The sequence below is a fragment of the Callorhinchus milii genome, unplaced genomic scaffold, assembly GCF_018977255.1.
Source record: "Callorhinchus milii isolate IMCB2004 unplaced genomic scaffold, IMCB_Cmil_1.0 Scaffold28, whole genome shotgun sequence".
NCBI lineage: Eukaryota > Metazoa > Chordata > Chondrichthyes > Chimaeriformes > Callorhinchidae > Callorhinchus > Callorhinchus milii.
In genome coordinates, this window is record NW_024704769.1 from 2,944,981 (window position 1) to 2,972,856 (window position 27,876).

The window sequence follows — 27,876 nt, forward strand, 5'->3', positions numbered from 1 at the left end:
AGCAACTAATAACCTGCCACATCCTATTTAATACAGTAAGAAATACGCAGCCCAAGCAGACACTGATAACCCCTCCACCACTCTCCTTTCCTACCCACTCCCAGATATGGACAGAGAGGGTCAGCGAAATTCCTGAGCCCCAATGAGACATCTCCTGTACTGCAGTCAGTCAGACATCCGTTAACAAGAGCTCTCGCCAGTGCCTCGTTCACTCAAGTCTTCCCATTGACTGAGTTGAGGCAATCCTCATGCTTTAAGCCACACAAAAGACCCACAGACACCAATTCTGAAGTAACACGTCACTTCATATGGGGGCGGCGGGAGGGAGAGAAGAAAGAGAGAGAAATACCCTGTATGGGTTATTAGATTAAAAACAACCTCATAGCCAGATTCCTAACAGAAGAGTGTACATTCCTGCTGAACCATGACATTTCCCAACCAATCACCCAATTTTTTTTTTTTCACAACCGTTAATAAACAACTGTTTCCCCATTTCCCCCCAATTGCATGAACGTTTCCAAGATGTTTTTCTCATTCTAACACTTACACCCAACACAACACAGACACCCAACACAACACAGACACCCAACACAACACAGACACCCAACACAACACAGACACCCAACACACCCTACCATGCCTGGAGCTTCTGTTAGAAGTTGCCTTGGGTGTGTTAATGGTGTGACCTGCACTGCAACTAACACAAGGCAACTGTTCCAAGGCAGGAACATCTATCTATCTTAAGCTACGGCCTATTTTGACGCATTCCACATCTGCCTCAAACACCAGAACAGAAGCACAGTGAGCTCAGTGAAGCGAATATGGGTGTATTCAGAAGGAAATTAGAACAAACAAAGACAACAGACCAAGAAATCTGATCAGATGAGATGTTCTACTCCATTCAAACCTCACATTGATACTTGGCTCATTCCCCCAACTCTTCTCGCCAACCCCCAACACATACAATCTCCCTCTCTCACACACACAAAAAGTTCTTCAATATGAAGAAGTTTGGATAGATCTTCCAGTCCGCAAACAGCTGAATCTTCCAATGGCACCAAGCACACAACGACGAGTTTCCTAATGGATCTGTTCCATGACATTTGCTCACATCTGCCCACAGCAGCACAGGTGTGTACACTCACCACCACAACTCCAACCTTCCCGCCCACCCCCAACTTCCCAAACAGCTTCTCAAAGGCTTTCCTTTGGCAACTTTTAACACACTTGTTTCTCCCACCACCCACTCCAAGACCATCAAAAAAAAATGACATTGTTGTGCCCGACAGGGAGAGACGCCAGAACACGAGTGAGAGAGTGTGTGGACCGAGTCATGACAACAAGCAATTGGGACGAGTACACAAGACACCAGAGACAGAAGGCCGCGGTGGGGGAAGAGAACTTCCTTCAATATTGCACCACGCGAGTAGTTACAGAAAGGGTTCGGGATGTGATTTAGATGCCACAAAATTGTCATCTCTATGAGCTGTTTCGAATGTCAAGAACGCTGTGTTAACCCAGCGAGAGAGAGGAGGCAGATGTCTTCAACGTGAGGATACAACGCAGGGTCCTTCCTCGCTCCGCTCAGCCCAGGGAGAGAAGTCACAGCGAGTGGACGGGGATGCAGTGCGGTCCCTTTACGAACACGATGGGAACAGAATGGAGGGATGACACGCAATGTAACATTGCCAGAGGATGAGGTGCCTGGTCAAGGAGAAGGAGATTGGGCGGGGGGGGTGAGGGGGGCGCTCAGCTGGGGGTTCTCGTGTCAGGTACCACAGTACATCAGTCCCTGCCAATGATTCCCGCACAGGCATGAACTTTGCAGCTGGTTCGATCGTCTAGACAGTCAGTCAACTGAATGTCAAGCACAGGGAACTCAATGAGAGAGGAGAGAGTTGGTGGGCACCATTCACTGCACCTTGCAAGGCATTTCTCTTCACCAAATGCATCTCGAGCGAGCTGGCTTTAGACAAAGACTTTTTCTTTTGGACTCGACGTTGATTCCAGAGGACGTCAGGCACAACAAACACTGAGAACGTTAGTCTGGTGGTGGTGGTGCCTTAAATAAAAATAGCACAGGACAGTGTCTGACTGGATCAAAAAGCTGTCGGGAGGGTAGATTGTGGTGTCTGGGAGGGAGTTTGGGGGGTGAGAGAGAAGTCCTTAAAGTCCCAAAGTCACACACGCGCTCTTTAGTGTAAGAGTGAGTGGGTCACAGCCACTGCCTGGCTGGCCACATGATGTTGGGTTAAAAGTTACGGCTAAAAAAAACTGGTGGGCGGTCGAGATGACGGTGGGTGGGGGGGCGTTGGGGTTTGGTGGTGATGATTTGCGAAGAGGAGGCTTAGAGGGATCTCTACCAGAATCCGGCGTGATCAAACCTGCCCCAGCTCTGCCACTGAGAGAACAAGACGCTGGCAGCTCGCGGGCTTCCAAACTGCTCAAACTCCAACTGCTGGGCCTGGCTCGGGCTGGGGCTGGGGCAGCGAACAGGAACCTCCTTGCTGGCTTGAGGTGACTGATAGCCGCTGGCCACAATGCGGTAGTTCTTCCCCTCGTGGTTGTCCCAGTAGCTGTGCTGACCGCACTGGTAGCGCACGCAGAACTCGACCCTCTCGTGGAGCGGGAGGTCGTCAGGGAGGCCGATGTGGAAGGAGAAGGTGTCCAGGTCACCGGGGCAGTAGCGGCTCCTCAGGTAAGTGCAGGACACGTCGCGGAAGCTCTTCCAGGTGTCGAAGGTGATCCTGATGGCCACCGTCTTCTCGAAGCCGATGTTCTTGACCTTGACCGTGCCCGAGAGGGACCTATGGTGGACGCTGCAGTTCTCGAGGCAGACCGAGGCTCTCTGCAGACGGGTCTGGAAGCCGAGGTAGTCGGCGGAGGGCTGGGGGCCATCGAACACCAGCATCTCTTCCTTGATGCTGGAAACCCCCGGTGTGCAGCCCGCCAGGTCCGACAGCTCGAACTGAAGGTCAGACAGATCATCCTCAAACTCGGAGAAGACCCGCACAGCCGTGAGTGAGAGTCCCTTCGCGTCAGCGAAGATCACCCTCTTCTGGCCGGGGCTCCGCGACCGCCGGGTGTCCCAGCGTTGGCCACCGAGCCCTGGCTCGCTCTTGGGGTTCAGGCACGGTCTCAGAGGTTTGAGCCTGGGCACCGAGCCACCACGGAACTCCCTGAAGCTCAGGAAGCTGTGGACAGGCGGGGAGTGGCTTAGGCAAATCCTCATGGCGATGTCTACAGGCACAACAGGGGAGGGGATGTGCCTGGCACTGAAGACGTTCAAAACCCTGGAGACAACAAGAGAGGGGGGGGGGGACACAAGAGAAGATGTTTACTCTGGAATCCACATTCAGTTCACAAGCTCATCCAGTCACACTCACTCCTGGACTCCTAATAACCCTTACACTCAATCCAGCGTCTTGGAGACGTCTCAAAGCGCTTCACAGGATATACTGCAAAGTGAATTGATTGTATGTTTTGTGGGCGAAAGGCAGCAGCCAATTGCACACAGCAGCGTCCCCCCCACAAACAGCCCTGGATTGAGCGACCAGATTTTTTTTTTTGAAGGGATTATTAACCCGGGAAAAGCGATCCGCCAATAGACTCCCAACTGCGTTCCCACTTACTGCTAAGTAAACAAGAGGCACGTGTGCGCGCGCGCGTGCGCGCGCAGTAAGGAAACTCGCCGACGGTTTTGCCCTGACCCGCCCGGGAATCGAACCCAGGTCCTCTCGCTTGCGAGGCGAGAGCTCCAGCCCCTGAGCTACAGTTCCTGTCACTTCACAGTCATTTAGGGGACATGGCTCCTACCCCTAAATATACAGTCACTACACTTTACAATAAATCCTGTGGAGCGCTTCAAGGTGTACACAGGACACAATAAAGACGCTGTATCAAATCCTATCAATTATTATGGGAGCGGGGATTGGGAGGGTGGAGTGTAAACACCGACATGAACCACTTGGACCAAAGAACCCATTTCTGAGCTGTAACATTTGATGTAATTCTATGTCATTTAGAAATCCGCTCATATTACAGACTCCAGAAGCACTTGAGGTTTTACAGTCAGGAGCAACAGACTTGTTAAAATACCTGGGGCGTTCCCACCCAGTCTTAATTGAGCAAAGCCAAGGGCAAACCAAGACATGAAAGGAACAAGCTTAGCTAAAACATCAGCCCGGCTCGATTGGGAGAGAGGTTTAACGTCTCATCCGAAGGACACTCTGAAGCCTACAAATGGGACAGACAATGCAATCAGGAGTCGGTTACGGGAGATGGTGAAACAAACTTATTAAACAAAAAAAGATTAACCTGCAGTAAACGGAGATAACGGACGCCTATAGAAGGTGGCCAAGCAGAAATACCAACCGTAAAAACCTTCCGCTGGGCCTCAAAGAGCCTTTTATTGGGAATAGTTACTCTCCAAGGCACCTGTGATCTAGGTTTCAATTGGATTGCTCTGATCTGATCAGATAGAGAAGTCAACCTGCACTGTTTGTCAAGCGGTAAAACCCAGAGACGCACACTAAAGGGAAGAGAACACAAATGCTCTCCGGCCCGGCACGGGAACCCCTGGCTGTGTATTAACAAGCTCTCCGTTCAAAAACCGGCAGGGCCTTCATAATTTGGAGAATGAACACTTTGTGCCTTCTTTGAGCCCCTGTGTTCCTCTCTCTCCCCCCACTCCCATACAGAAATAGCCTAACAAGACATCCAAACATTGAGTTATTGCTACACACACTCTCTCTCTCTCTCGGAGGGAGGTTTACACAGCTCAGCTCAGACAGGTCACAGCTGGAAGGGAGATCGACAGCTCTCTCTGCATTACAAGATCTGCAACAGAGCTGCCGCATGCATTCCTCTTTATTAAGTAAATTCCTTCATATGTGCGAAGGGAGGGTTTGCAAAGAAATTTTTCACGTTGCTCTACAAAGACTTCATTGTGTTCTTACCTGCGCGTCCCTCCTCTACCCAATATTTTTGCTCTCATCCTCTCTCAATAGCTTTCTCCCCCACTCCCCGAATCTAATCACTCACACATATACACACTCTTTCTCTGGCAAGTTTCCTTACTCCACAGGCCTTTGTTGAATAAGTAGTAATAAAAGCAATTAATAATTTAATAAGCAGGAACCCAGTTGTCAGTCAATTGGCAGATCACTTTCTGGGGGTAATAATCCCTCCAAAAGAAATGACCACTCAATCCACGACTGTTTGTGGGGCACCGCTGTGCGCAATTAGCTGCCGAGTTTCACCCACAAATCACGCAGTCAATCCGCTATACAATCTACCGTGAAGAGCTTCGAGACGTCTCGGAGACATGATAAGGCGTGATATCAAATGCTAGGATTATTATCACAAAAGTTACAGCAGAAATGATCCGCAGCTCATCAAGTGGCAAACAGAAGCTTCTCTTAATTGGACCTACTTGTGGCCACAGCAACTAACAGTGGGATAACTTCTCCCCCCACAATTATTATCATCTGTGTTTGTGTGGAGAGGACAAATCAATGGATGGATTGACCCGACCGGCCAGCGTGGAACTGAGTCCTCTTATGAGTAACCTAATGATTACTCTCCGTCCTATGTATTGAAACCACCTTAAATATGGTAGAGAGTGGTGGTGGGGTGGGAATCATTCTAATCAGCTAAAACCTTACTCAGTTCCACCCCCCACCCCCCCAATGACCTGATCATCAACAGAGATACCACCTCACACTGCTGAGAGTTTAGAGGTCTTCTAAAAAGGTGCAAATATTCTTCTCCAAGTTACGAATCCAATTTTCGAACCAATGAGCCCCAATCTTTAGAAGTTTCTACAACTGATCTGCTTCTCTTCTCTCCCCCATCACCCCCTCCCCCTCCAAAAAAAAACTCACAAGGTAGCTAAACTATGTCTGGTAGCTGAACTATCTCCCCTTGTATAATCTGCCTCTACTTTATTACCACAGACATGTACATTTCTCCCCCACCAGAGGAGTGAATGCAAGTGACTGACTCCAACTGCAAATAATTAGCAAACACTATTCTGAATAATCTCTCTCTGTGTGGAACATTTCAATCTGAAACCACTCCAATTGCTTAGGGGAAACCGGTTTAGAAATCAATAACCCTTCAGCAAAGTTGTCTGCACCTCTTTAGGATTTGCAACACACGATTTTTAAACCCCTTTTTTAATTTGCATTTAATTTACTGGAACTGGACAACTCATTTCCCCCTTTCTTTCTTGTGCAACTTTCACCCATTGCAAAGTTCCTTTAAAGGGGTCACAGCTGAAAAAACTCCTAGAGAGGCAATTGCTAGCTTTTAAACCAAAAAAAAACACACACACAAACTTTTTTTTGGTTAAAAAAAAGCAAAAAAAATGCAAATAAAACAAACCTGAAGATTTAAAAGTTTCATTTCCTTAAACACACAAATGCGTATATTATGTATATAAATAAAAATACATAAACCTGGACAATCCTTGCAAGTTCAGTACTTACTCTGTGCAACTCATAGAGACGGTAGAGAGAGAGAGATGGTTTAAGGAGAGGGTGTGTGAGAGTGGGGCACACAGGGGTTCTCAAGAATATTACTGGGTGGTTAGTGAGGAGAGCTCTCTCATACTCCCTCACTCTCCCCTGATGTGCCCCACAATAAATTTCTGCTGTGCTCCAGCTGGGAATAAAACCTCCAACTCCGCCTTTCCCTCTACTGAAACCTATTCCTCTCTCACAAGAACCAATAGCTAATAGGAAAGGTCAGCTGAAGCAATCAGATACCTCCTAATGTTACCACCAGCCCCTGATCCACCACACTGCTTCCAAACAGGCTGATAGTCCCTACCCATGTTGGATTGGAGGGGGATTCAAAGTGTTATTTAGTTCACTCGTTCATTTATTCAGTCATTCGTTCGTTATTATTGCTGTGCGGCGCAAATTGGTTGCCGTGCTTGCCCGCCCTGAGATGCTTTGAGATGTCTCAACCACGTGATAAGGCGCTGTATAATAAATGATAATCCTCGCATTTAATAGAGCGCCTTATCACGACTTTGAGACGTCTCAAAGCGCTTCCCAGGATATACTGTAGAGTGAATTGACTATGTTTTGTGGGCCAAACGCGGCAGCCAATTCCGCACAGCAGCGTCCCCACAAACAGCCGTGGATTGAGGTGACCAATTTATAATTGTGATATGAAATGCGAGGATTATTATGATGATTATGATGATTAAAGGCAGGGATTGTTATCTTTATTCTTATCCTTGTTGAACCATTTCTTACAGCTCCGGTCACACGTGGAGGATACCTCACAGATCTTGGCAGGATTTACTGTATTTCGTAGGCAAACACAGCAGCCGATTTGCACAGGACAATGTTTCACAAACATGAAGTGAGCGGCCAATTTTATTTGGGGGATTGTGGGCCAGGACAGACTTTTCCCTTCTCCTTGGTTTAAAGTCTCATCCCCTGACATTGCAATGCTCCACCACCCCAGAACTGTCACCCTAGAATGTGAGCCTAAAGTCCCAATGTGGGGTTTCGAACCCACAACCTTCTGACTCAGAAGTGAGAGCGTTACCGACCGAGCCAGGCTGACACCTGCCTGCGGGTAGAGAACGTCTGGCAGGGCGTGAGTTACGCCTGAGTGTATGCGACGCTCTTTCTCGGCGATGTCGTGCTGAACGGCAAGTGGATTTGAGTGCGAATGGCTTTGCAGTCTGTCTGTCAATATCACCTTGTGATGCTTCCCCTCAGGACATTGATGTACATCACTGCGCTGCAAACCAATAGATCATCCAACAGTAACAAATCCAACGCAACCGCTATAAAGATGGCAATCCTTTCTTTCACATACGATACAAATACAAAATGACATTTACGCAGTGCCTTTCACGTCAGAAGGACGTTCCAAGGTGCTGGACGGTTAGGGATTTGGAGCTGGGGGTTGGGATCGGGAGGGGTTTTGGGCAGGGAGGCTGGGGGTAGGGGTGTGGACGAAGGCATGGTTGAAGAGGAGGGTCTTAAGACATGCCTTGAAGGAGGCAAGGGAGGGTGCGAGGCGGAAGGTCTATGGGTTGGAGTTCGAAAGGGTTGGGGGCAGTGAGGCTGAAGGCCTGACCGCCGATGGTGGAGGGGGTGTGGGGGCACATGGAGCAACAATAACAACAACAACTTGCATTTATGTACAGTCCTTCACGTGGGGTAGGACACCAGAGCACCCGAGCAGGCCGCAGCTCCTCAAGACGTGTGTGGAGGCATCCCTAAGGTACCTTTCAGACAGGCTTGGTGTATTCTGAGGTGCGTTGAGTTCAGACTAAGCCAAGGACTCTGTTGCCGCCTCGTAAACCCACTGCACTGTGAGTCTGTATTTATTAACCCTCGGCCCAGCTCTACCAGATTTTACAGCTTGAAGCCAGCAGCAAAGCCGAGGTCAACGAGTTCAAGAATTCAGCTCAATCATTGTTGTCTCTGTGAGGCCCTGCGTTCGTCTGAGGGCTCTTATCCGAATCATCTTCTCTACCCACATTAGAGGGTGTTTTCGTTTGCTCCAATACTGGAATTTCTTAGGAAAAAATAATGACCGTTAACATGTTCAGGATTGCTTTGAACATAGTTGCTTTGCAATCTGCTTTTCCTCAGTTTCCTTCCTTTTAATTTCATTTCGCACCCCTCCTCCCCACCCCCCGCCCAACGCCCCCTCCCCACTATCCACCCTCTCGCTCACACCCCACACCCCCCAGACTTTTCCGGAGGGAAATGGAGTCAAGCTCACAGTCTCTGCCTGAAGACTGACAGTTCGGAAGGGATTGATCGCTTTCCCGGGGATGGTAATCCCTTCAAACAAATAAATGGATAAAATCATAATAATTTGGTCAATCAATCCATGATCCACATGGACGTTGGGGACGTTGCTGTGCGCATTTCGCTGTATCAAATGCAAGGATTATTGTAAGCTCTGCGTGCACCCACTGGCAACACATGGATTGCAACGTAAACACTAGCCCAGGGGCAACGAAACAAGGCCAATTGTAGCTTGCCCATCACCACACCAGCTGAGATCCATCAAGCGAGGGATTAAATCTGGGACCTCACTCGGACCTCAAAGTGACTTTTATCATGGGAAAGACCGAAAATTATTTCTGTAACAGCTGCTGATGTGTTACATTCCAAACCCAACCCTGAACGCAAAGAATTTGTAGTCTGCCAGATTTCATTCACCCCTTCCTCCCCCACCCCCCTCCCCTCCCCTCCCCTCCACAGCTCAGTGGGAAATTGGGGGTGTGAGATGAGTGCAAAACTAGACAGACCTGCTGCTGTCTCTACCACTCACCAAATATCAGGCCAGGCTAGCTGCCAAGAGGCTAATGATAATTAATAATAATGATAATTCTTCCCTGTAACACAGCAGCTTATCACATTGGCTGCTGCATTTCACGCACAAAATACACAGTCAATTCACCTTACAGTGTCTCCTGTGAAGCGCTTTGAGACGTCTCGAGCTGCTATAACAACTGCAAGGATTATTATTATTATAACCTTTTCCACTGAATGCCGCAAACGCCTCTGAATACACTTTGCCAGTAGAAATCACACAATGCAGATAATAATTGTAATAATAATCCTTAATAACAATCCTTACATTCGATGCGGCACCTTTCACGTCAGGAGGGCGTCTCAAACCACTTCACTGTAAAGTGTAGTGACTGTGTTTTGTAGGCGAAAGATTATCGCTTTCACAGGTGCGGACTTCAAACTGAGGACATCAAAGAGGAGAGAGATTTACGCCCACTCACCTTTGAAAGTCATCAAAGGAGCAAAAAGTACAGGCTGGACAAAATAGCACATGTGGACCCAAGAATCAAAGATGTGTCCTGAGGTCCACTAGCCAAAGGCCTAATGGTTCAGGTGGCCCGAGGTTGGGCAGGTATGAAATGACCAGTGCTTTGTACACACTGAAGAGCATCAGCGTGCAATTCTACGCGGAGGTTGAATCTCGTTGTACCCCTTCTTTCAGCGACAGATGAATTATTTCACAAAGGGTATAAGGCAGCGTTTTGAAACCACCGGTTTCCTAACAGGAATTATTGTGTAATCATTGAAGCTTTTAGTGCAATTCCCGATTTGCTGAGTTGATCACTAACCAATGGCACCCGATGAACAATGTCGAGTGGTCAGATAAGGGTTGGATTGAATCCCATTATTATTGAGTCACTTGCTGTCTCACTATTTACACTCAGGCACAAAGTATAGCCACAAAAGTGACTGAATAGGATATTAATAACAATCCTTGCATTCGATATAGCATCTTTTGCCCACAAAATACATAGTCAATTCACTTTACAGTATATTCTGTGAAGCTCTCATCGAGACATCTCGAAGACGTGATAAAACGCTGAATCAAATGCAAAGGTTATTATTATCACGTCGTTGAGACGTCTCAAAGCGCTTCAAAGATATACCGTAGCCTGAATTGACTGTACAATTTGTGGGCGAAACGCGGCAGCCAATTGCGCACGGCAGTCGCGGATTGAGTGGCCAAATTGTTTTCTTTTGGACAGGTTTATTACCAACCCTTGTAAAAGCAATCCGCCAATCGGCTCACAACCATGTTCCTGCTAACTGCTAGGCAAACAGAGGAAACTTGCCCAAGGGATCAAACCCAGGTCCTCTCGCTTACACCGGTGCTCTAAACACTACGCTACAGGACTCCACGTAGAAGAAGCGTCAACAAAACCCAGCGACTTCAGGAGATCAGGGAAGAAAGTTGGACGGTACTTTGTCTGAAATTAAAATCTTCTGAGCTCCTGGAGGTGGCTCAGTTGGTAGCACTCTCGCCTCTGTTTCAGAGGGCTGTGGGTTGGACCCCCACTTTGGGGAGTCTGAGCTCACGGTCTACGCTGTCCTTCGGTCGAGACCTTCTACCCATATTGCCTGTTCAAGTGGGCGTTAGAGATCCTGCGATGTCCCTCTCATTTTTTTTCTGCTGAAGGTGACGGGGTTCCTCATTTTCCTTCCTATTACCCGCGCCCATTGTTTGGGGATGTGGGAGCCCTGTGCAATACAAGTGCCCAATGATATAATCACGGTTTCCCCATGAAGAATCCCAGCACAATAGCGAGGAAATGCTGCAAGGAAGCAAGGGGACTCGGAATAATATTTTGCTTTCAGTCATAAAGAACCGGAAGATCTTTACTGCAGACCTAGTCTGTGTTGACTTAGCTGATCTTTGGCAGGCAGCGGAGCAGAGACTAAGTTAGCCTCTTAAACCCGACATTATGTCGATTGTATCTGCAGCTCACCCACTGGTGTGGGGAGGAGGGGGGTGGGGGGGAGGTGGGCCGGAGGGGGGCCGCGGGGGCCCTATCTGTCACAAAATTCACAGTGTGTGTGTGTTAAACGAGCGAGAGGACCCAGGATCGATGATAGATAGATAGCTAGATAGATAGATAGATAGATAGATAGATAGATAGATAGATAGATAGATAGATAGATAGATAGATAGATAGATAGATAGATAGATAGATAGATAGATAGATAGATAGATAGATAGATAGATAGATAGATAGATAGATAGATAGATAGATAGATAGATAGATAGATAGATAGATAGATAGATAGATAGATAGATAGATAGATAGATAGATAGATAGATAGATAGATAAGCCTGAAGGACATGACATTTGTTGCAATTTTGGCTTTTCTGCTGATTCAACGAGTTGCCTCAACCTATCGAATGGAAACTTCAGGGTCAATGCAGCTCACTTGTCTGCCTGTGCTTTGTGTGGTCTTTTTTAGTGTGCGTATGTGCAACTTGTATTGTAAATGGGGTCACAGAGTCCGTCTGTCAGATCTGAGTCGTGTCGTTTCCAATGTGGGATAAACTCAAACACCCGTTGAGTTTCCATCGAGATCCCAAGGCTCCACAATGCATTCCACCCCCGAAGCACGTTCTGTCAGCGCCAATACTTTCCCCGTCTCCAGAATTGATTGAACTTGCAAATAGAGCTGTGTTGTACCGAGGATCAGACATTGTGTTCCGCTCAAATGGACCTTTGCACAACTCTGTCCGCTGGGAGCCTCCAGGGCTTGAACTATCAAGGGCAGAACTCAATGCCTCCCATTGTCATCTGAGCTTGTAGGGACGAACCCTTGGGCAAGTTTCCTCTGTTTACCGAGCCTGGCGCTCGAGTGTAGCGCTGGGAGGAAGCAGTGCATTAAATAACAATAATAATAATCCTTGCATTTGATATAGCGCCTTATCACGTCTTCGAGATGTCTCAAAGCGCTTCTGAGAATATATTGTAAAGTGAATTGACTGTAGATTTTGTGGGCCAAGTGTTAAAGGAGCTGTACCAAATCCAAAGATTGTTATAAGACCTTCCCAGTCTCACACAAATCAGCGACAGCTAGCTGTTGGGAAAAATGAATCCCGGGTTTGATCAAAAAAAACTCGACAAATACCAAACATGGGGGTGACACACCTTTTAATGCTTTACTTCGATACCCAACAGGTCATATCAATCATAGAATACAAAGAAAAGTAAATGATCCAATAAGCAATACTAGAATCCAATGATTATATCAAAGTAGAATGATTATAATTGACCATATTATATTAAAAACACATTGGTTACATGCAGTTAAGAAATACTCCTATCACCAGTTTAAAGGAGTCAGCAGCAGCCGTTCTTGGTCTGCCCTCTCTTGAGTCCGAGCAGCTTAGTGATGTACTCACAAACTTATGGTGTCCCTCTGATCTCTGCTCCCGGACTGACTGTCTCCCTTTAACAAAACCCTTTTTATCCAGGTTTTGGGGTGTTTTTTTCCCAATTTCTGTTTATGCAGGAGGTCCATAAGGTCGGCTTCAACCTTGATGGATCAAGGATACATCTGTCTCCTAACCGCTACTCTTCCAGCTTGCTACTTCCTTTCTTACTCATGAATTCATACTAATTGGTCTAGTTATGATGAGCAATCTCCCGACTATGACATGTATCCTGGACCAAAGTTACCTGGTTTTCTTCCGTTTTCCCTCCTTGTGCCAACGTACGTACGTTTTGAGCACACGTCTGTGTATATTACCCCGGCGAGTGTTCCTCTACTCTTCTAATTGCTTCTTTTGAGATTCTGTCTGACTGTTATCCTGATTCATTGCTGACAACCCCCAACATGCCCCATCTGAGAGCACTAAATTGGTACTTCCTTCAACATCCTGCTGATTCTCCACGATCATCAATTAAACATATGGATTAACACAGAAAAGAAAAATCCGTTTTATCGTAACCCTAACATACATTTTATATTGATACCGTTTTCATACATCCTCTTCTCCCAACAAACTGTAGCTAACCATTTGTTTACAGTCGATCCCAGCTGCCCACTTGCATAACAACACTAATAGCATGCTGTAAAAAGCTCCCAGTAACATCTACGTTGTACAGAGTTCCGTGCGAAGCTATGGGTTATAAATCTAGAGGTAACACAGCACTTCTGGGACACACAGGGCATTGGAAATTACTGACCCTGTGTTATTTTAAGTCACTATTCCTCAGCTTCAATCTTTCCCAGGAACAGGAATGAACAGGATTGGAGTTGGCGTCAGCCTATACCCTTTCACAAGACGCTCTCTGCGCTTATTCCTGTGCGGAGTCCTGTAGCGTATTGGTTAGAGCACTCGCCTCGCAATCCACGATTGTTTTTTATGGGACACTCCTGGGCGCAATTGGTTGCTGCGTTTCGCGCACAAAATACAGTCAATCCACTTTGCGGTGTATCCCGTGAAGTGCTTTGAGACGTCTCAATGACGTGATAAGGCGCTGCATCAAATGCAAGGATTGTTATTGTGCAGGACTGAGCAGTGGAACCCACACAGCGCAAGGAGTCCAAGGGAGTATGGACAATAGTGCATCCTGTCAACATCGATCATACACTCGTTGAACTCACTCATGATGCTACGTGCATTATTTACAGTACTCCTTGCTATCAGGGGACCCGATTGTCATACCATCGTTGAGCTCAGTCATGGCTGGCTGGGTCCAGCTGTTAGTAGCTGTCAGCTTCAGTCGCTGTCTGCAACGCTATCACTCCAGCCTGTAAATAAGGCTAGCTGGCCTTTCACAAGGGATAAGTAAACCTCGTCTGTAAACATGCTGTAATCGCAAGCGCAGACCTTCATTTCATTTTAAATGCAAATACGCTGCCGAGATTTCTCATTCATCCCGAATTAAAATGCCACCACAATAATTAAGTGTTTTGGGACTTTTGAGTTGAAAGCGTTAAGGTGACGAGTGATAAACCGAGCCCCGCATAACCTGTCATTGAAATAATATATACAGGAATGTTAGACCCAGTAACACCCAGCTTTACACCCAGCAACTCAGTTTGTTATTATTGTACACAATATATACAATCATAGAATCTTACAGCACAGAAGGAGGCCATTCGGCCCATCATACCTGTGCCAGCTCTTTGAAAGAGCTACCGACTAGTCCCACTCCCCCCCNTCCTCTTACCCCATAGCCCTGCACATTTTTCCTCTTCACCCAAACAACAACAATTTACATTTACACAGCACCTTTCACGTCGGGAGGACGTCCCAAGGCACTGGACAGTCAAGGATTTGGGCCTGAGCTGGGGATCAGGAGGGATGGAGGGCAGGGAGGGTGGGGGTAGAAGGGTGACCCAAGGCGCGGTCGAACAGAAGGTCTTGAGACGGGCTTTGAAGGAGGCAAAGGAGAGGGCGAGGCGAAGGGACTGAAGAAATTTCCAAAGGGTACGGCGGAGGGAACAGACGAGTGTGTATGGAGTTAGCACGTCACAGAGGTAGAGAGGAGTAAGGCCTCACGTGATCTTGTGGCAAGTGAGCGGAATGCTCTTCACAGCTGAGGAAACTGCACAGTAAACGTGGCCTCGATGCAATAAGAGCAGTGAATTGGGCGTAGGGTTTAATTGAGGGGAGCAAGCAACGTTCCCTCGATGACGCCAAGGGGAGTTTTCGAACAATCGATCCTTTGTGAAGGAGAAATGTTCAGCGAAGCTGGCAATGCAGGGAGACGGAAGCAGGGATGGCCTTGTATAAGTGAACAGGCTTCGATGGAAATTACGTTTTTATACCGGAGAATACTTTGGGTCCACCTCTGTCCAGTTTGCATTGCATAAATCAGTCACTTACTTAACAGGAGCACATTGCAGTGCGAAGAGAATTCTGCAGTGTGAGGAGCACCGATGGAGTGTGTACATTGAAGCGTTTGCTTTTTATATATTCTTTTAGAAGAGAGCTTCTCCCACTTTGTGTCCTGGCCAACAATTCCCCCCCCCGATAAAATTGGTCATTGACTTCACGATTGCAGATTGGCTGCACTTACTGTAAATCCTGTGAAACGCATTGAGACACAACTACTACTAACAATAATCCTTGCATTTGATGTAGTATCTGATCACGTCCTTGAGACGTCTCAAAACTCTTCACAGAATATAGTGTAAAGTGGATTGACTCTATATTTTGTGGGCAAAATGCAGCAGCCAATTGCGCACAGCAGCGCCCCACAAAGAGTCTTGGATTGAGTGACCAATTTATCGGTGGTTGTTTGGAATGATTGTACAAAGGCGTAAAGCGCTTTGAGACGTCCTTCCAACATGGAAGCCCTACATAAATGTTTGTCGTCTACATCAATAGAACTTGCCTCATTACCGATGGGTAGCACTGAGAATTTACTGTGCGGATGGGAAGTGCTTTGGCAGAGTTGAGTTGAGGAACGAGAGCTTGGCTTCACTCCGGAGCCTGAATTAATCATTACTCCCCGCGGGGCAACGGTAACTGAGATAAAAGGAGCGGTTGCAAAACGTTACCCAATACTGTTTCAGGGTTTGAGGCAATCGAGTGGTCAAGGCAGTTTGTTATCATTACACCAGAAGTCAAGTCTGCTTTCGGGTCAGCCAGAGTGTGTACACATGCACCCAAACTGTTCGATGACTGACTGGAGAATTCTAATTCTCCCTGAGGTCTCTTGGCTCGGGGGGAAGGGGAGGGAAACAAAATTCCACCAAGTCCTTGCCCGTCAACCCTTTTTTTTCCATCTTAAAATTTCAGAATTTTGGGCAAGCAACATTCCTGAATTCAAAGCTTTCCTATTAAGCCTTTGCGGAGTCCTGTAGCGAAGCGTTTAGTGTACTCGCCTTGCAAGCGAGAGGGCCCAGTTTCGATTCGTGGCCAGGACGAAATGTTAGGTAAGTTTCCTACTGTATACACACGCCTCTGTTTGCCTAGCAGTGAGTATTTGGGGGATTTTATTTGGGGGATCATCAACGGATGGGGAACGACCATTCTACCTTGATTTGCAAGCTGATGATCCTGCAGAACTCGAAAGGATTTTCAGAATTGAGGAATTCAGGCAACCGGGGAGAATTGCTTTGCGCACCTGAAATGTGCACACATGCAATCATTGAGCAGGGTCACTGATAGCGATCAGTAGTTAATCATGAGCTTCAGTGAGATGCTTCTCCCGAACCTTGGGCCGTTGACATATCTCGTTTCCCCAGGGCCAACCCAGCCCAAATCAACCTGCTCACACCACATTTTCTTTCTGTCGCCCTGGTTAAAGGGATCTTGTTTAAATCTTAAGACAGCGACTGCTGCTCTAGCCTCTGGTAGTGGAGACGGGGGAGTTGGAGAGCAACTGCTGCACTGTTCGGAGGTGACGTTCTTCAGATGAGACATTAAATCAAGGTCCTATTTCAAGGGTCGGTAACCAAGGGACAAAGATTCAAGATAATTGGCAAAAGAACCAGAGGGGAGATGAGAATCGTTTTTACAGTGGTTAAGGTCTGGAATGCACTAACTGAAAGGCCGGTGGAAACAGATACGCTATCAACTTTCAAAAGGGAATTGAATAGGAAAAACTTGCAAAGGTATAGGGGAAGAGCGGGGGAGTGGGACTGGATGGGTAGCTCTTCCAGAGAGCCAGCAGCAGGCACGATGGTTTGAACGGCCTTCTTCTGTGCTGTAATATTCTATGATTCTATGACCGTGCTTCCATTGTGCAAGTTTCAAAGATCATCCAAGGTCAAACAAATAGGTTGCTTCACTGTTGTAAGTTATTAACTCAGACATGTTATGGTCACGTGGGGAGATCAGGTGTCAGAGCAGGAGGCAAGGCTGTTCTATTTTTGAATCCAATTGCGCAGACCAAAGCCTCTGATTCTCTCCAAAGCAGACCAAACCAAGTAGGATCCTCAACTTAGTTTAGGAGTGAGATCTCTCTCTCCCTATTGTATCTATATATATATATAAAATGTATATACATATTAATAAAAACACTTTGCGGCCAGGTATTAGAATAACAATAATCTTTGCATTTGATACAGCGCCTTATCTTGTCTTTGAAACGTCTCAAAGCGCTTCACAGAATATATTGTAAAGTGAATTGACTGTGTATTTCGCGGGGGAAATGCAGCAGCCAATTGCGCACAACAGCGTCCCCACAAACAGTCGTGGATTGAGTGACCAAATTATTATTATTTTTAAATTTATGGAATTGCAGGGATTGTTACCCCCGGAAAAGCGATCTGTCAATTGACGAACAACCGAGTTCCTGCTGACAGCTGGTAAACCGAGGCGTGTGTGTGGAGTAAGGAAACTTGCCTAATGTTGCACCACGTCAGGAAGCGAACTCTGGTCCTCTCGCTTGCGAGGCAAGTGCTCTAACCACTGAGCTACAGGACTCCAAGGCATGGGCATAGGCCATTCAGCCCAACTAGTCCGTGCCGGTGGTTATACACGAGCCTCACAACTCCTATTCTCCTCTTGTCCCTCGTGTGTATGTGTGTGTGTGTGGTGCGTGTGTGCGCGCGTCAAGTTTCCTCTTAAAAATACAGAGGCATATCTATCCAAGCAGAGAATGTTGGAGAGCACAGAACTACAAAACATAACACACTTTATTGAAAAGACACTTGAATATATATATCAATATATAAAAGAGAGACTTTGCACGATTAAAGTACTTTGGACCACACGGGACATCTCTGCCGGTTTCAAACCGCCATCAGCTCCTTGGAAAAAAACACAAGACGTTGATCTTAGGCACTCTGTTTACCTAGCAATACGTAGAAACCCACTTGTTAGTTGATTGGCGGATCGCTTTCCGGGGTTAATAATCACTCCGAAAAAAAAAAAATTTGGTCACGGAATCACAACTGTTTGTGGGACGCTGCTGTGCGCAATTGGCTGCTGTGTTTCTCGCACAAAAATACAGTCACTCCATTTTCTGCGAAGCGATTTTTGAGACGTCTCAATGACGTGATTCGGTGCCGTATCAAATTAAGGATTGTTATTGATTGCATTTATATAGCGCCCTTTATGGAGGGAAGCGTCTCAGACCCTTTTGTGGTGCGATACTGAGCCACACTCTGTGGTGCTGGCTGTGCGGAGAAGACTATGTTTAAATAAACTGAAAGGTGCTGAGTGGAGAGGAAAAAAAAACTCCTGTCTGGAGCAAGAGAGCCACAACGCGAAAAAAAACAACAGATGTTTTAGCCCGATTACCACAAAGAAAATGGTTGGATGTTATAAGTAATGTCAATTGCAAACAAAAGAACATGCAACTATCCATGACTGCTCTGCACATCCACACGAGATCCAAGCCTTACGACAAACCCTTTCCCTGGGGATCAGTCAATGATCCTTTTCACTTCGATTTAAAACACGAGCCAAGGTAAACATGATCTCTCTCTCTCTCTCTCTCTCTACTCTGCTATTGTGTTTCAGCTGAATCATCCAATGCTTAAAATCTGCTCAATGCCTCCTGCAGCCTTAAGATTGGTAATACAAATCTCGCTGCACTCCCCAGCCTTGACATATGTAATGATCAACCGGTACCGTTCCTTGTGAAGGCGAAACACCGCACCAGACTGCATTATGGTTGTTGGACTGAAAACTGTCACTGCTTGATAAGTGGGCACTGAGACACAGCACGCCCTGCGCTAGTTTGGCAATGATGGGTTTACTGGGCACTGACAGCGTACCGTCTGGCACAACCTGCATTTATAATAGCGCCACTCAGGCAGGATAGCGTCCCAGAGCGCTTGACCGGCAGTGAGACACAGCATGTCCTGTTTCTGACTGGCAATGGTATGTGAGTGGGCGCTGACACAAAGCAGACCCTGTACTAGACTGGCACTGGCAGATATATAATATAATACGGTGCTAAACGAGGTCTGAGACCACAGCATGCCCTGTTCCTTGCTGGCAATAGTAGGTTCGCGAGCACTAAGACACAACCTGGACTGTATTCTTCCCAAATTAAAAACCACATAACCCCGCAGGTTCAAAACAGGAATGGTTTAGGCACAATCTCAGACACAATCTCCTGACATATTCCAACAATCGGTCATGTGTGACCTTCGGACCTGTTAGCCAAGAGGCACTTATTTTCAGAATCGCAGGGACTATGAATAGGTCACAGAGATTCTTTACCCACAACACTGGAATATCCGCCTACACTGTGAACTCAAAGTCCTAACGTGGGGTTTGAACCCACAACCTACTGGCTCAGAGGCGAGAGCGCTACCCACTGAGCCAGGCTTTTCTTGCTTTCATTGCGGACCGGACGCACTGGAAATAAATCAATGGCATTTACGTGCCAACGACTTCTATATTATAGCGTTCCCTATTCACGTAAAGCTTTCTTGAATCCAGACCCTCAAATAACTCACAGCAATAACGTCGCCTGGTCTCGTGGAGCTGAAACTATTCTCTACAGACGCAAATGGGAGGGCCGAATCTACGGGTGCACTGCAGGGGGGTGTTATTTACGGCTCAAGTGGACATGTTACAAAAATATCACTCATCCATCATTCTGCTCACTGAATGCTAACGGCAGCACTCAATATGCTTTCTCAGACTTTACGTCTGACCCTGGCAAAGGGCTCAAACCCACACTTGTCGAATTTCATACAACCAACTGGTGACTTTACTTGGGAGGGGTGGTTGGGGTGGGGGGGGGGGAGTGGGATCTCCTCGAAGCTGAACTGGCGCCAAGGTGACATGTTTGGCAATGGAATGTCGTAATCGAGCCAGCCCTCTGTGGCGGTCTCGGTGGTCTGGTTCCTGAGCCAGGCCGGTCCGCAGTACTCCAGGGCACTGCTGATGGCAGACTGTCGGAATGTAATGCACACACTCTCTCCCTGGAGCGACATATCATGCTTACGTCTGGCTCGTCGGCAGGACCTGAAGGGACAGACCAGTGCCAGACCAGGGAGCAGAGAATCATCCCACTCAGCTCCTGTTAACCCTGCAAGCCAACGCCCTAACGGGTGGAGTGGTCCCAGCTGGACAAACAGCGGGAAAGCTTGCCAGACAGCGATAGCAATGGAAAGCTATGCGGTTTTAGCTGATTGGACTCCAGCACAGTGTCACACGTTCTGACAGAAGGTCATCGACCCCTGAAACGTTAACTTACTTTCCTCGCTCCACAGATGCTGTGTGACCTGCTCAGCGTTCCCAGCGACTTCTGTTTGTTGGTCTTTTCTAATAGTGTCGTGAGAGCGTTCACTTCCACTTGAAAGTGGAGCACCTCTCAACAATTCAGCCCTCCCCCCAGCCCTGAGTTGGGGGTTTAAACTCAGGGTGAGTAGGCTACCAATCGAGCCAGGCTGACAAGGGTATTTTCAAGGTGCCACATCACAGTTTGCCGATCTGCAAAGGTTACACGATTCTGTAATTTAATCTTTCAGTCAGGAAGTCATGTGGGTCGATTGAATGACACGTTCTGTCTGTTAACCCAACCTTCTACACTGGAGCAAATCTTCAGCTTTGTTATAATCAGCACCGCTAGACATCTCCGTAAAGTCATACGTGAAGGGATGGGGGGAGAAAGGGAGGGATTGCACGAGTCAGCTCTGCAAAATACTGACTCCATTTTAAGAAAAACAGCATTGCAGACACCACTTGAACCTAATGATAACACTTGCATTTGAAGGGCAGCTGTTTTATCGCATGGAAACAACGAAAGCCTTAAAGGGTCTCACAAAGGCCTCACTTGTAACCCAGTTGGGGTGGTGGGGGGGGGAGAAGCAAGGACAGGGGACATGAAGTGGGACAGGAAATCCCCACCACCACCACCACCAATTCAACTTCAACCTTGCGTGGAATTGATCTATGTCACGTCGAGCGGTTATCTTTGAGAAGCAAAGTACTTGGCACATCTGGAGCAAAGCTTCCCTTACCCCACCCGCTCAGCACTCATATCAACTGCACCGCACCGCTTGCTACGAGAGGGGCAATGGTTCTGTATCGCATCAAATGCTGGGACCCTTCATCCAAATCGATAGCGTACTCTCTGCGGGAGGAAAGATATTCAGATTTACAACAATGACGACGACGTTCGTACATATTGTGCCCTTCATGCGGGGTAGAGTCCCGGAGCGCTTGACAGTGGCGGAGTCTGACTCCCCGAGCCAGGGGAAGAGTGAGGGAGGGTACCATTACGATTACACTGAGGCCAGAGGTATCTTCCTGCAAATCTGCCTTGTACAGCTCTGCAAAATCACTGCCCATCCACTCACCCCACCCCCCGCCCCCACCCAGACATCATCCCACACCCGTACGTGTCAGCCCTCCCCCGCACTTTCAAAGAGCTCTGCCTCTGAGTAATGAGCTGTGTATTGATGAGTAACAAGTTCATACAGGGCAACCCTGTAATAAGGCTTGCTTATCATACGGGCATGGACTGCTTCACTCCCTGAACACCGGCCAGCTCTCCCTGCAGCCTGTCAGCCGCAGCCACCATTTGCAAGGCTCTAGACTCGCGACTGAAAGCATTCACAGCTGACCAGGCTCCACTGAGCTCTTGCCCAGAAAGCTACCATTCCATCCAGGTAGGGGTGTGTTGGGTCGGGTTTTCCGTGGATCTGTTATGAACCGGGCTCTAAATTTATGGATCCAAAACACCACAGGGGTCGACCTGTACTAAGTGAACAGCCCTGCCAATCAGACACTTCCCATTATTTTGCAGAATACCACAAACGCAATACATTTGTGGCGTCTCGAAGACGTGATAAGGCGCTATATCGAATTCAAGGTATATTATTATTATACAGGAAAGATTCAAGCAATTCCGCAACAGACTTGAGTCCTCACCTGTCATGGCCAAACTTTAAGATCATTTCCCCTAATTTGAGGTTTTTAAAACTTAGATTTTGACAGCACTGGTCTAAGATGCCTCTGAAACCTTGAGCATTAGTTTCACCGAGACCCGCAAGCTCCACCTTCGAGCTGTGACTCTAACCTCAGCTTTTCCCAGTCCAACTTCTCAACCACCTGATCCTTGCATTTGATAAGGCAAGGTAAGTAAAGCTCCCTCCACACTGACCCAACCAGCATCGCCTCGTCAGTGACAGAATGGAATGGGTTAGATACAAAGCGCCCTCTACATGGTGAAACTGAGTATACGCTTCGTTTACAGTGCTGTCAAATCTTCAGTAGAATAATGATAATCCTTGCTTTTGATATAGCCCAAAAATATTTTGACGGTATATCTTAGAAGTGTTCATCTCAGGTTGATAACAATAATATTAATAGGTTCAGTATTAATAAAAGGTTCAGTGTTATTAATAGGTTCGGTGTCATTAATATTAATAGGTTTTGTATTAATAATAATAGGTTCAGTATTATTATTAGTTGTACACTGTACTCTCCTTCCTTTTCCTTATATCACAGCAAAGCTAGTGAAAGATAGCACACACACGCACACACCACACTATTCCCCACCTCTGCTCATCTGTTTCTGGCTCCACCAGGATGTTTTCCTGCCTTTCGTTCACCCGCAGAAAGACAAAGGAATCCAGGTTGGGTTTGGGAACTGGAAAGAAAGGGAACCAGCCAGTAATGCAATACATTTAATAGGAAGAAGGGATCTTCCATTTGATACAGCGCTTATTATCACAACATTGAAACCTCTCAAAAGTGCCTCACAGCATTTACTGTAAAGTGTAGTGACTGTGTATTGGTAGACAACCCAGCAGGCAATTTGCCCTTAGAAAACATATAGGTTTAACTTCTCATCTAAAAATACAGTGCTCTGCAGAGTGTCAGACAGGGCTTAGCATTCTTGTACTGCAGAAAACGTTTGCTCACAAGTCGCCAGGAAACTAATTTGAATGAAGTGGTAATCACAGATTAACTTTTATCTCAGATAATTGGTTTACAGAGCGTCAGAAGACAGAGCTGGAGAAAGTGCCTTTCATCAACGCTAATGCCAGTTCAGGTCAGACTCACTGACGTCACCTGGACTCGAAACTGGCCCGTGTCCAAGAGCACTCTGGTCAGACGTTGATACGAGCTTATCTTATTTCTTTTTTAAATAGAATCCTCTAGTATATTGGTAAGAGCCCTCGTCTCACAAGTGAGAGGACCCGAGTTCGATTCCCACTTCATCCTGTGAAGTGCTTTGAAACGTCTCAACGATGTGATAGGGCACTATATCAAATACAAGAATTATTATTATTAAATAACTACAATAAAGTTTGCAAACAGGGCCACAGGAACTGTAAATGAATAAGCCGTTCAGCCTGTCCATACTTGGCTCCCATGGCAAATCTCTAATTCCATTTTCCCACATCGTTGCAAGTTTTTGTTCATTATTATTAGATTAATATAAAAACATTTAGGTTTCTGTTCTCTCTTCTTACCGGCTTTTGAGAGGTCCAGAGCTTGCAAATTGGGAGGCATGTGTTTCAGAGCGATCTTTTTCATGCAAGTCTCACAATTTGCCATGTACCTAAAAAGCAAGCACAGACCCATTAGTTCACAGGAGTAGTGGGTAGAACGTCTTCTAGAAGTCACGACACTTAAGAGTAATAATAGTCCTTGCATTTGATATAGCGCCTTATCACGCCTCCGAGACGTCTCAAAGTGCTTCACAGAATACACTGGAAAGTGAGTTGACAGAATATTTTGTGAGCAAAACGTCCTGTAAAGGGCTTAAGACGTTTTTGACTTAATGGGGCCATTATAAAAAAGGCAAGTTCTTTTGTCAATGTCATCTCTCACGCCTTTCTAGTCTTTCCCTTTTATTGATCTTTCCAAAGGAATTGGCCATCCAATAATACTCACTCCTTAGCAAAAGCAAACTCTTCTGGAGACAAGTAAGAAGGATCTGCATCTGAGCGAGACTTCTCTTTTTCCAGGATGTGAGGGTAATATTTCTCTATCTAGAGCAGGAAAAAAATACATGATTATAATTCTCGCATAGGATACAGCGCTTTACCATGCTGTTGAAATGTCTCAAAGCGCTTCAAGGATTTTACTGTGAAATATATTGACCGTGTATTTATAGAAGTAATCATGCAATTAACAACAACAACTTGCATTTGTATAGTGCCTTTACATAGCATAACACACAACTGCTTTACAGATACAGGGATCAAAGGAGAGAAAGAAGGTGGAGAAAGAGATGGGGAAGGAAGGTAACCGTGGTTGAAGAGGTAGGTTTTTCAACAAGAACTTGCATTTCACGCAGGGTTGGGTCCCAGAGCGCTTTCAAGAGAGAGAGAGTCAGACTTTTCAAGTGTTCATTTAATCCAGAAAGTTTAACATTTTTACAACCAAAGAAAATGTGATCCAATTTGTTTTTATATAAGAATCCTGGCATTTAATATAGCGCCTTAGAATGTCGTTGAGACGCCTCAAAGTGCTTCACAGAATACACCGTAAAGTGAATTGACTGTGTATTGTGCGGCTGAAATATGGCAGCCAATTGCACACAGCAGTGTCCCAGAAGCAATCATGGATTAAGGGGGAGTGCTTATACTCGCTGCATGAAACAAAAGTTTCTTCTGCTGATCATGACTGTAATACTCTTGGGGTATTTAAAACGCCCATAAATCGTACCTTTTGCAACCGTGATCGTAAATAGCTGCTGAGGATGTAGCGTATTCTCTCAATCTCCATCCTGTGAATGGTGACTTTCAGGTCACCCTTCTTAGCTCGCTGCAGGTTACTCTCCTGCGAGGGACAAAGCAACAAAAATATTCAGATCATCACGGCGCACATGCGACACTTACTAGCGACATCTAGAGCCCAGACAGTAACATAGCATCAGCCATACATTCCACAGAAACGACAACATGCATTTATACAGCAACTTTCACACAGGTGGCGTCACAGAGCGCTTAAAGACAGACTGTGCAGACGAGACACCCTAAATTCTTTACAGTGTGTCGCAACCATTCACGGAGCGGGCATTATTACCATGTGATTCAGCTGCTCCATAACGCACTCCACAATTTCAGACTTGTTCTCCAGGAGATCGGGGGAAAACTTCTCATTCAGCCAAGCCTGTGAGGGAACCAAGCATGTCCAGTCCCGATCAGATGGAAGAGGTTTAGGAGCAATAGGGTACAACACTGTTGTTTTGTCCTACCTTGCTAAAATTGCTCAAATAAGTGAGTCAGAAACGTAGAAATTCACAACGCAGAAGGGAGTGGGATTTCACCAACAAATTGCAGTCACTACACTTTACAGTGAATCCTGTCAAGCGCTTTGTGATAGGCAAACACTAGTTACTGTGGCGCCTTTCACATCACATTGAGACGTGATCATAGAATTATACAGCACAGAAGGAGGCCATTCGGTCCATCGTGTCTGTGACGACTCTTTTAAAAAGAGCTATCCAAATCAACCCCACTCCCCGCTCGTTCCGCATAGCCCTACAAACTTGTCCTCCCCAAATAATTAGCTACTTCTCTTTTAAAAGCTGCTATCGGAGTGATGCGAGAGGTGCTTCTGTAACCATCAAATGTAAGGGCGATTATTATCTTAAGTACTTAATTTCCCAACCGCATGTTATTTGGAGAATAACAGTCTCGTCAGCCAGCGGTCGTGCAGCTGGGGGCTGAGATTCAGGACCTTAGCGTGTCCTCCCGAGGTGAAGGATGCTCTACAAATGTCATTTGTTGTTGAGGTAAGAGGGATCTCCCCCCCACCCCGGACTGAACTGGTGGGGAGTTTGCAGTCGTCCAAGTCATGAGTGACGCTAGATTCATCAACGAGACCTAGAGATGTGCTGAAACCTCCCTGTCCGCCTCCCTCCCAAGCTGAGCCTCACAGGTGGAGGGACGGTTTCGACCCTCTTGCGGGGCGGTGGCAAAGCTCTGACCTCTTTACCTCCTCCAGCTTCTGGATCAGCTCGGCCGGAGTCATGACCTCTTCGTTCTGATCCTCGTGCGTGCGGTCGAACAGCTCCGGCTCCTCTTCCGCCATCGTGGAGTCCTGTAGCTCAGTGGTTAGAGCACTCGCTTTGCAAGTGAGAGACCTGAGTTCAATTCCAGGCAGAGGGCGAAACCTTGGGCAAGTTTCCTTACTCCACACAGAGCCTAATAATAATCCCTCCAAAACCAAACACAATAATAAATTGGTCATTTTCAATCTACGACTGTTTGTGGGACATTGCTGTGCGCAATTGGCTGCCGCGTTCGCCCACAAATATACAGTCGATTCACTTTACAGTGTATTCTGTGAAGCGCTTTGGGACGTCCTCCCGACGTGAAAAGCGCTATATCAAATGCAAGGATTATTATTATTATTATTATTATTATTATCGGGCTGAGAAGCCAGGGGCGGAAAGTGAACTGGCGTGGCCCTCACAAGGCCGGCTCTTTGGGGACAGGCTTGAAGGTTAAACCCCCAGTGTGTGGGTGTGTGTGTGGGTGTGCGGGAGTAGGTGTGGGTGTGTGGGGGAACAGGTGTGTGTGTGTGCGCGCGAGAGAGACGGAATAGATGGTGTGTAACTCCCCGATCCTGACCCCCCGCCCCCTCCCCCCCCCACAGCTCAGGTCCAAAACAGTGGTTGTCCAGTGCCTCGGGAGGTCCTCCCGACATGAAACGCCCCCATACACATGTAATGTTGTTGTTGAGACAGACACAGACACACATACAGACAGACACACACACACATACAGACACACACACACATACAGACAGACACACACATACAGACAGACACACACATACAGACACACACACACATACAGACACACACACACATACAGACACATAGACACACAGACACACATACAGACAGACACACACACACATACAGACAGACACACACATACAGACACACACACACAGACACACACACACACAGACAGACACACACACAGACAGACACACACATACAGACAGACACAGACACACACACAGACAGACACACACACACACAGACACACACATACAGACAGACACACACATACAGACAGACACACACATACAGACACACACACACATACAGACAGACACACACATACAGACACATAGACACACAGACACACACACAGACAGACAAACACACAGACACACACACACACAGACAGACACACACACAGACAGACACACACACACACAGACACACACATACAGACAGACACACACATACAGACACACACACACATACAGCCAGACACACACACACAGACAGACACATAGACACACACATACAGACACACACAGACAGACAGACACACACACACAGACACACAGACAGACACAGACACAACACACACAGACACAACACACAGACACACAGACACAGATACACACTCACACAGACACAACACAGAGACACAGCACAGAGACACAGACAGACACTCACACAGAGACACACAGACACACACACAGACACAACACACACAGACACACACACAGACAGACACTCACAGACACACACAGACACACACACACAACACAGAGTCACAGACACACGGCCGCTGCTCACTGCGTCTCTCACTCGCTGTCGGATTTTCCCGCCCAACCGCCGCTCTGCTCCGCGCACCGCACTGCGCACGCGCCCCCAGGCCCCCGGGGGGCGCCATCTTTGATCAAGGCAAACCGCCC

At 46.9% G+C, this 27,876-nt stretch overlaps 2 protein-coding genes across 3 annotated transcripts; both read right to left on the bottom strand.

Moving 5' to 3' along the window:
- Nucleotides 1-1,731: 1,731 nt before the first annotated feature.
- LOC103188988 (protein phosphatase 1 regulatory subunit 3C-like) lies at nt 1,732-6,695 on the bottom strand. The gene is made up of 2 exons (XM_007909217.2): nt 6,492-6,695; nt 1,732-3,293 (listed from the first exon to the last, which is right to left on the bottom strand). Exons 1-2 carry the CDS (start codon nt 6,503-6,505, stop codon nt 2,360-2,362), a joined length of 948 nt encoding a protein of 315 aa, XP_007907408.2. The 5' UTR covers nt 6,506-6,695; the 3' UTR covers nt 1,732-2,359.
- An 11,208-nt stretch (nt 6,696-17,903) lies between these two features.
- gins4 (GINS complex subunit 4 (Sld5 homolog)) lies at nt 17,904-26,286 on the bottom strand. 2 transcript variants are annotated; one of them, XM_007909219.2, is made up of 8 exons: nt 26,149-26,286; nt 25,234-25,320; nt 24,874-24,987; nt 24,097-24,194; nt 23,673-23,761; nt 22,753-22,843; nt 21,210-21,322; nt 17,904-18,032 (listed from the first exon to the last, which is right to left on the bottom strand). In XM_007909219.2, exons 1-7 carry the CDS (start codon nt 26,242-26,244, stop codon nt 21,226-21,228), a joined length of 672 nt encoding a protein of 223 aa, XP_007907410.2. In that variant the 5' UTR covers nt 26,245-26,286; the 3' UTR covers nt 17,904-18,032; nt 21,210-21,225. The 2 variants fall into 2 exon arrangements, with proteins under 2 accessions (XP_007907410.2, XP_007907409.2); XM_007909218.2 differs by having other exon boundaries at nt 17,904-18,035.
- Nucleotides 26,287-27,876: the final 1,590 nt, after the last annotated feature.